Here is a 9,536-nt window from a genome sequence, read left to right on the forward strand (position 1 = left end):
GCATTTATGTTAGACTACTTTTAATTAACTGCTTCAGCCCACTTACAATGAAAATTAAAAAAAATATATTGTTCATGACCTGTGCAGTATGTTAACAATATTGGAAGTAAAAATAACTTGAACTCCAGTTTTGAAAACACAACTTCCTTTTTTATATATATTTATAAAGCTCTGACTTTTATTAAGAGTCTGAGTCTGTGGTCTGGGAGAGAGTCCTGTAACTCTCTGTCTGCAAAATACAGGATATAATGACCAATGTTGGGCAATTAATTATATAGTTACTTCTTTAAAAAAAAGTAACTGAGTTATGCAAACAACAAAGTTTTTTGCAGCTGTTTACCTAAAAATGCAGCCAAGGCGGTTTTTTAAACAAACATTTCAAACTATTTACAGAACAATCAGCTGTTCTGCATCAAATCTGATGCCACACAAATTATTTGTGCCACTCCAAAAAATAATTTCTGTCCACTATGAGATGAAGGAGAACAACAGCCTGATACCTGCCTGACAACAGCAGATGTTTCACTGCTGTAACACCTGTAACATTCAGCAGTCGCCTCATTGTTCTGACACACACAATGGTTGTACACGTTGTCATTAACATGGCTTCACTCGTCATCAGCCATGCCGCTTTGCTAGCTACAACACCGGTGTCAGCACATAAGGAAGCTGTCATAGCCTGTCAACCACGTTGATTAGCTGCGTGTATACGAATGTGAATCGCATCAGTGGCTGGACTATGAGATAAGGTGGCATCGTAATGACCTTGTAGTACCATATCACCCTATTAGAGCACTTCGCTCTCGCTCTGCAGGCCTACTTGTTGTTCCTAGAGTATTTAAAAGTAGAATGGGAGGCAGAGCCTTCAGTTTTCAGGCCCCTCTTCTGTGGAACCAGCTTCCAGTTTGGATTCGGGAGACAGAAACTATCTCTACTTTTAAGATTAGGCTTAAAACTTTCCTTTTTGCTAAAGCATATAGTTAGGGCTGGACCAGGTGACCCTGAATCCTCCCTTAGTTATGCTGCAATAGACGTAGGCTGCCGGGGGATTCCCATGATGCATTGAGTTTTTCCTTTCCAGTCACCTTTCTCACTCACTATGTATTAATAGACCTCTCTGCATTGAATCATATCTGTTATTAACCTCTGTCTCTATTCCACAGCATGTCTTTTATCCTGTCTTCCTTCTCTCACCCCAACCGGTCGCAGCAGATGGCCGCCCCTCCCTGAGCCTGGTTCTGCCGGAGGTTTCTTCCTGTTAAAAGGGAGTTTTTCCTTCCCACTGTCGCCAAAGTGCTTGCTCATAGGGGGTCATATGATTGTTGGGTTTTTCTCTGTATCTATGAAGCGCCTTGAGGCGACTTTTGTTGTGATTTGGTGCTATATAAATAAAATTGAATTGAATTGAATCGTTCTAATCCCACAGCTTACTGACTCACACTGCAAAACAGAATTGTTAAAGTATTTATTTTAATTTCAAATCAGGTTAGAGTTTTTTGTGCGCAACGCAGATTTTCTGTGCGCAGAGACCGTGCCAGCAGTGTGCAACTGCGCACGCGCGCAGCTTAGAGGGAACATTGGTCCGGGTTTTCCTACAGAGGACCCATATCTGTGACTTCATCCCCAAGCTGCGGCTTTGTGAGTTGTTGTTCTGCGCTCACAGACGGGACAGACAGCGCGCAGCAGTGCGCCTGGTGATGTTTAAAAGATGCCAAAGCGCAACTGCAGCTTTTCAGACAAACTGCAAAAGAAATTTCCCTCATACCGTCCCGGTACTGGTAATTTTTCTTATACAGTTGAGGCCTTATCTCTGTACCATTATTTAATTCCAGAGGTTTTCAAGTTTTTTTTTTTTGCTCTTGTTGACTTGTAAAAGCCTATATGACATTTTTGTTTCACCATTCATTAACCGCACAGAGAAGGCATCGCTTAAATATGTTAAATTTTTCTTTACGCAAACAGTATTATTAAAATACTTCATGACTGGGCCAAGTGTCCTCTTTTTGGGAAATCAAAATATGGTCACCCTAGTATAATATGAAAGCAGTATAGTTTTCTTACACAATTACATGTCTGTTCAAAGGTTGATAGATACAAGAGCAAAACACAAAAACTGAAAGCCAAGTCTACAAAGCAAACACAGAAACTTTGTCATTCAAGCAAAAAAAAAAAAAGGCCAGAAGAGTTTCTAGTCTAAGGGTAAATGCTTTAGCCAAGGAAATGAAAATCAGCATACAAAGAATTACTCTGACATTCCTGTTCAGACCTAAAACTCATTTTAACACAACAATAAACAAGGTTCAGCAGGTCTGCAGTTTGTTGTTGACGTAGTCCTCTCCAAAGTTGATCATCTGCTTCAGAGCAGCCAGTATCAGTGTGTTGACGTCATCATCTGTTTGGATCTCAAAGTGGTAGTTCTTGACAGGAAAGATGCAGTACAGTGGAATACCTGATGTCACACTCACTATCTCCATCTAGATTTCAACAGTTTAACATTTGTTAGCATTTATTTTACTTAAAATTTACTTGAATTAAACTGTTGGTAAAAAAAAATATTCCAGCTAAATACTGAAAATTACTGCTAGAAAAGTACCTGTTCCTTCAACCAGATGCTCTTATACACATTTCTTATATTTTTTTTGACTTCTGGACAGGCTTCATCAATTTTGGTGAGAATTGCCATTTGGGGAATTCCTGTCAATACACAGAATATTGAAGAATATCAGAGTTGGTGATGTTTGTCAGCTTATTTAATTCAATTTGGGTTTATCCTATAACCACGCTTGGCTCTTACCCATGTCCCTGGCTGCAAGTCTGACACTCCTCATCTGTTTTATTATATCATCACTCATAAGTTTTATTTTGTTGGCATCGATCACAGACACTAAAACATGAACTTTGTCATTTAGAGTGGGCTCCTTGTTGTACTTATGATCATGTTCGGTTAATGAAGATTGAGGATTGAACTGGAAAACAATGAAGTTAATTAAACTAAACAAGTATACGTAAATGTTTCACACACACATACAGACATATGTATATACATACACACATGTTTTTGGAAATCTAACTTTTAATAATAATGGATTGGATTTATATAGCGCTTTTCAAGGCACCCAAAGCGCTTTACAATGCCACTATTCATTCACTCTCACACACTGGTGGAGGCAAGCTACGGTTGTAGCCACAGCTGCCCTGGGGCAGACTGACAGAAGCGAGGCTGCCATATCGCGCCATCGGCCTCTGGCCAACACCAGTAGGCGGTAGGGTAAAGTGTCTTGCCCAAGGACACAACAACCAGGACAGAGAGCCCGGGGATCGAACCGGCGACCTTCCGGTTACAGATACGCTTCCCAACCCCCTGAGCCACGATTTAAATACACTGTATGTGTTATTTAAAGGCATAATTAAATCGTGTCATTGGATACACCATCAAATAGTGTCTGCAAAAATGCCTTAAACTTCATGATACCTTGTAACCATCCTTCACGTGCCCCTTCATGGCCAGTATGATGTCTTCCACCATAACTCCTGTGTCCTTCTCAAGGCCCATGATGTCAGTGAAGGCAAAAGGATAAAAAGTTCCTGGTCCTCCTTTTTGGATTTTGAAAGTTTCATACTGTAAAACAGGTTTTAACAATTCTGATAACAGGGTTACCTAATCACTGAAGACTACAAAGCTGGTTTCTGGTTTAGTATAAGGCTGATATCTGTAAGAACAACTATGGAGAAAAGTAAAGTGAAACTAAACTTCAGACAAAGATTCAAGAAGCAAAAAATAAAAAAACCCCATCTGTCACGCAAGAGCAGACCACATCCTAAGACCTCTAAGTGCTAATCTTTACTGTGCTGTAGTGGAAAAACAAGAGACCTTGGTTCTACGTGCAGCTTTATAGCCATTTAGTTTCAGTCCCCTAGTTTTGTTACAAATTGCATGACTTTTGTTTAATAAATTGCACAAAATACATGAGCTTGACAAAACCATACTAGAATTAAAACATACTGTTTTAGTGAAGCTCTTTCCAGAAATTGCATCTGCCAAAGCATTTGCGGCCATTCTGCCTTGTAAAAGAGCGTCAACTGAGTTGATGAAGCTGGACTTGCCGGCACCAACGGGTCCATGAAGAAGAATTCTGAGATGCTGGAGCTCAGAGTTATAAGGCTGGTAGTTATTTATGCTTCGGAGATCATTGGTTTTGCCACTGTTCAAAGAAGAATATTTATGAAGTTAAAGTCAAGAAAGTGAAACTGATAGTGGTGCAGATACAGTGGTGAGACTATGCTATGAACACCAATGAGGATGGGAAATTCAGCTGACAGCAACCGATTTTTGCAAGTAGATGATTTAAGACGTTTACGTGGCAACAAAAGCACATTAAGAGTCAAATACTCACGTCCACTCCATTTTCCTCCATTCTTCACTTAAAGCTGAAAACATGCACAGAATTGACAAAAAAACTGAAAATACATTTTAAAGAAAGCAATGACTGAAAATATGTAATTCTTTCTGATCTGTTTGACTTTATTGTGTTATGTGTTATCTTACTCGTTGGAGTGTTTACAGGTCGAGACTTTTGTCCTCCCATTGCTGTAAAACATTATAGCACAATAATACATCCATACATATGCATTGAAACATTTAGAACATAACACTGTTTGCCCAAAATCATTTGTGTTGTATTGTACTGTGTTGTACTGCTCTACTCCCATGTTCTGGACCTGAAAACAGGGTTTGATCTTTCACTCTATAATACTGAAGTTATTTTTGTACGAAGGTTTGAACTTTGAGAGTGTTTAAACAAGAGAGAAATGTGAAAATGTTGATGCCTGTCTGAGAAAAGTGTATAAAGTATGTAGTGAGGGATTTTACAGCCTTAAAACATCTATAATAATTGTAAAAAATAAAATTCGCTACTTAGCGGATTTCGCCTATCGTGGGTTATTATTAGAACGTAACACCCGCGATAAACGAGGGAACACTGTAATTTCATAAAATCATTACTCACCTACAAAGAAAGTCTAATATTGTTTTCTTTTGTCTTTAAAATTTCACTGGAAAATAGAAAATAGAAAGAAAAAGTTGAGAGAGAAAGAAAGAAAGCATTTTTAGGTAGCACCACCAAATGTAACTAAATAACAATAATAAATTACATTGTTGTGAAAAAATTACAAATACGACAGAGGTGCTCATCACTGTTATATGTTCAAGTGCATAGTGTGGAGCATGTCATAAGACCTTGAGGCAATCAGATGTAAAACACAATATTTATGAATTTTTTAATTTGTAAATTGGTCAGATTTGACCCGAACACGACAGAATATTTGGTATACATATTCAGTAATGCGCATACATTCTTACATATATTTATTCTTATAATTCTCATATTCCTATTCTTATATTTTGCCTTGTTCTTGTGTTTCTTGTATTTTGCACACCTCTGTTGCTGTTGAAAAATGAAACATTTTTAGGTAGCACCACCAATTGTAACTGAATAACAATAATCAATTACATTGTTATGAAAAAAATACAAATGTATAAAAAGGAATAGAAAGACTAGAAAGAAAATGTAACTTCATTGAAATGCAAAGAATAATGTCAAAGTTATTCTGAAAGTCATTACCTTCTCCTGTGTGGCTCTGGACAGTTTGACTGCAGTGGGGGCAGACAGAGCTCATTTATACTGTTCTTGCTACTTTCACCTTTCTGATCATAGTTTTACTTTTACTTTCTTTTTTATTGATGTTGACTCAGTTTACTGTATACCACATTACTTGACTTCACATCACTGGAACTTTCACTATTTTTCACTTAAGATAAGATAACATGAGATGAGATTAGATTAGACTTTGATTCCACAACGCTGAAATTGCGTTACCCAAGCTCAGGTACAGATGGCAGATGATAAATACAAAAATACAAATAAAATACAAACAAATACAAAATAAGTAAGATAATAAACTATATACAACGGTAGCATACACAGAATGTGATTATTGATAGAGGGTTGTGGAAATATGCAAGACATAAATAAAAGTATTCTACCGCTGCTATTACTATGTAAGTAATAGATGTCTACAAATATCTATAAGTATAGACATGTGCATGCACACACACGTCCATACTAAATATACATATGCATACACATATATCTATACCTGCACACGTCCATACATATAAAAGGTGCATGTGCATGAAGTATCACCATGGATATGCAAGGGAGCGGTCTCTTCGCTGTAACTTTCTTTTGCACGTTTAGAAACCACAAGTTTCTGCTCTTTTGCACCTATAGAGCAACTTGAGCGAGGTTGCGCCATGTATGGTGTGACAGGAGATGACACACACACAGACACACTCGCTCACATACGCTTGCCTTGTCACGTATTTAGCTGAACTGTGTGTAAGCCAGTGGTTTGGACGTGCTTGAGAGGCTGTCATACGTGGTTTGCCAACCCGTTCTCACTCCCGACGCATAAAATACTGACGATTTGTCACGTCCCTTAACTTCTCAACGGAATAGGGTGCTCGCCTGGTACCCTATCAGCCCATCCGGGGAGCCGTCACGGTCCCAGCTCCAAACCCAGGCCCCGACTTGGTCTCGGAGACGGCTGGGGGATCCGTAACACATATTTGACGACAGTGTCGCCTTCTCCAACGCCTCATAGGCTTTGTTATGGACACACAGGTTGCTGAGGACAGCTAACCACTCAGGTGGGGGCTGTGCGGCATGTTGGAAGCGGCTAGTTGTCTCCCATCATGCCTCGGGAGCATGTGTTGCCAGTTAAGATGTAAAACTGTGTATCTGCCAGAGGTGGGTCGAGCATCCAAAAATTGTACTCAAGTAAGAGTAGCATTACTGTAAAATATTATTACTCAAGTAAAAGTGAAAAGTAGTCATCAAAAAAGTTACTCAAGTAAGAGTAAAAAAGTAGTTGCTGAAAAGACTACTCAAGTAGTGAGTAACTAGTTGTAATGTCCAATTTATTTTTTTTAAATAAATGCTATCAGACAAACAAAAATAAAAAAATATACACATTTTAGTATTTTCAAATAGAATATGTGTAAAAACATCAACAAAATAAGGCACAACAATTCTAATTTCAGTTTTTCACAACATAAAGCCTTTTTAACCAATATCTACAGTAAATAATATAAATATAAAGAGTGCAAACCATTTCCAGTGACAAGATATGCTGTAAACTTTATATTCATTTTTGCTCCAAATGGCACAATAGCCTCAGAAAAAAAACATTAGAACAAGGCAATTTCAACATATGTAAATACAAGGCAGCTCAGTTTACCATAAATTGTATGGGTGTGCGTCTATTTCTGCATATTTAGCAAAAATGTGCCATTTCTTCACTCAGTGAAGTGATGGTTAAGCTTCAGAAGCAGTTTGCTCTCAAGGTTCTTTCTGTGAAGCTGTAACTATTTACTGTTTAACTGTTTGTGCAAAACACATTGCTAGTATTAACTGAACTCCCAAAACAGAGCTACCTAGATCACTTAAATTACACAGTTGAAAGCATATGTTTATTGTTTGTGTATTTATACACAACCACTCATATATATTCAAATAATCAAAAAATAAAAAAAGTTAATTTACCTTTTACTACCACACACCAAATCCGGTCCTTGGTACTTCCTGGCTTGTTCAGCCACTAGGTAACAAAAGCTCAACACTGCCCATAGCATCCTGGAGCACTTCCGTTGTGTTTTGGAGTTTGTACATGTTTTGGAGGTTTCACATGCTTCTGTATTTGTACGTGCTTCAGAGTTTGTACGCGTTTTGGAGTTTGTACGTGCTTTGTCTCTAGGGGCCACCGTAAATATACTTTTATTTATTCACTCCACATAAAATGTAATAAATAAATTATATAATACAAAAAATAACTATTCACATTTCAACTTTTAACTATTTAAATTTTAAGCTTTTTCCTTTTAAACAAATTTAAAGTGAAACAACACAAAACACAGCAAACCACAACAGATTAAATATAAATTAAAATATGAAAACAAAAAGATGCACATTCTCTGTCATATGGGCCTGCATGAATAAACTTTCTGAATCCTTTATCATCTGCAACTGATAATAGTTGTGGATGATTACTATACCTTTCTAATGTGATGTTGTTGTCCCTGGCTCTCTTTCTCTCCGCTCTGTTCCTGTGCTACTGCCAGTGTAACTACCGCCCCTCCCCCGCTGCTCAGCGCAAGCGCAAGGCTCACGTGCGAAGTGAAGGGGAAAAAAGTGTCATAGAGAGGGTGAGAGAATGAAAAAAATACATGGCTCCCAATAAGGAGTCGGCTCGCGTCGTTCGCTTCAAAGATTCGGCTCTAAGAGCCGATTCGTTCGCAACCGACACATCACTAATCGATAACTTTTTCATTAAGTTGTTTGAAATTCATAGCCAGTGCTCTGACACAGAGCCATCAACCTCCGAACGCTGAAAGAGCACAGAGTATCCAGAAAACACATTATATGCTGCAATAAATGCACTGCTCTAGTGTCCCCTCTCGGTGCCTTTCAGCGGCACGCAGCAGCAAACAGGTTGTCAGAAGCCGAGATGATGATTAAGTTTAACATTGTCTACAATATTGCCAAAGAGTGCCACTTTAAGCACTTTAAGCCCACGCACTTTTCCAGTAACTTATCTTTCTTGTAGAACTGTGCTTTAAATACAGAACTTTGTGTTGATAAGATTGTTAGTTAATCGTTTACAAATAAATATTGTCTGTATGGACAGCAATTAAAAAAAAGTGAACATGTAAAACTTTTGTGCTGGTGCAGCTAAGAAAAAAAGCGCACCAGTGTAACCCTGGCAAAAAGTTAGTCTAGAGCCCTGGCATTTGTAACCCTTTTCTGGAAAATTTCTCTCCATAGTACTTTGCATGGTATGTCACTCATCTTTTATGTTTATGTAGAAACGTATATAGGCAGACCTATGTTTTTTATTTTACTAATGCACAGCTGGGGAATTACCCAGAATCTTATAATATATTTATTTACTTTTCACTATCTAAATAGTTGCACACAAATCACTTTACACATTTTTTAAACCTCAGTTTTTTTTAATCACATTATTTAGAAAACTTTCGAGGCGATTTTTTCTCCATAAAACTGCCAACAATTTTACGCCGGTAACATGTGACGTCATCACGTGATATGTCTGGTCAACAACTCAGCTGTTGGATAGTTGCTTCACGTACTATGAGAATTGTTGGAATTACAACTTGTATTGGACGAAATAAAATGCCTGGATTTGTTTGTCTCCTTCCATGTTCAAGATAAACGTGTCATTATCGTGCAGTGTAACAATACGTATACATTTCTAAATTCAATCAGCTACAGGAAAAAAACATTTTGTTTACATTTAATGTGAAAAAATACAGTGTTGTGTGTCTATATAATATTGTTTGTGCTATATTTTCAAAACATAAACAGTATCTTTCGCTACTTCTGGGTCTTCAAGGGCTGTAAACTGATCCTTGTGGTTTTGTTCTCATGGTGATTGAGGAATTTGGGAGCTTCGGGGGA

At 37.8% G+C, this 9,536-nt stretch overlaps 1 protein-coding gene across 1 annotated transcript; it reads right to left on the reverse strand.

Annotated features, from left to right (window-relative positions):
- Positions 1-1,490: 1,490 nt before the first annotated feature.
- On the reverse strand, positions 1,491-4,805 carry LOC146388741 (interferon-induced protein 44-like). Its single transcript, XM_084924788.1, has 7 exons — positions 4,547-4,805; positions 4,395-4,428; positions 4,004-4,202; positions 3,473-3,619; positions 2,795-2,966; positions 2,594-2,694; positions 1,491-2,474 (listed from the first exon to the last, which is right to left on the reverse strand). Exons 1-7 carry the CDS (start codon positions 4,584-4,586, stop codon positions 2,301-2,303), a joined length of 867 nt encoding a protein of 288 aa, XP_084780914.1. The 5' UTR covers positions 4,587-4,805; the 3' UTR covers positions 1,491-2,300.
- Positions 4,806-9,536: the final 4,731 nt, after the last annotated feature.

This window comes from Perissodus microlepis, chromosome 4 (genome assembly GCF_051167445.1).
Source record: "Perissodus microlepis isolate ML-2025 ecotype Zambia chromosome 4, ASM5116744v1, whole genome shotgun sequence".
NCBI classification, from domain to species: domain Eukaryota; kingdom Metazoa; phylum Chordata; class Actinopteri; order Cichliformes; family Cichlidae; genus Perissodus; species Perissodus microlepis.

What these genes read in the sequence shown, in the direction of transcription:
- LOC146388741 (XM_084924788.1), bottom strand. Translation starts at nt 4,586, where the DNA reads ATGGGAGGACAAAAGTCTCGACCTGTAAACACTCCAACGA. An exon ending in ACCTGTAAACACTCCAACGA is followed by an intron (nt 4,429 to 4,546) that starts GTAAGATAACAC and finishes GCATGTTTTCAG; the next exon opens with CTTTAAGTGAAGAATGGAGG. An exon ending in GAAAGAGCTTCACTAAAACA is followed by an intron (nt 3,620 to 4,003) that starts GTATGTTTTAAT and finishes CCTGTTTTACAG; the next exon opens with TATGAAACTTTCAAAATCCA.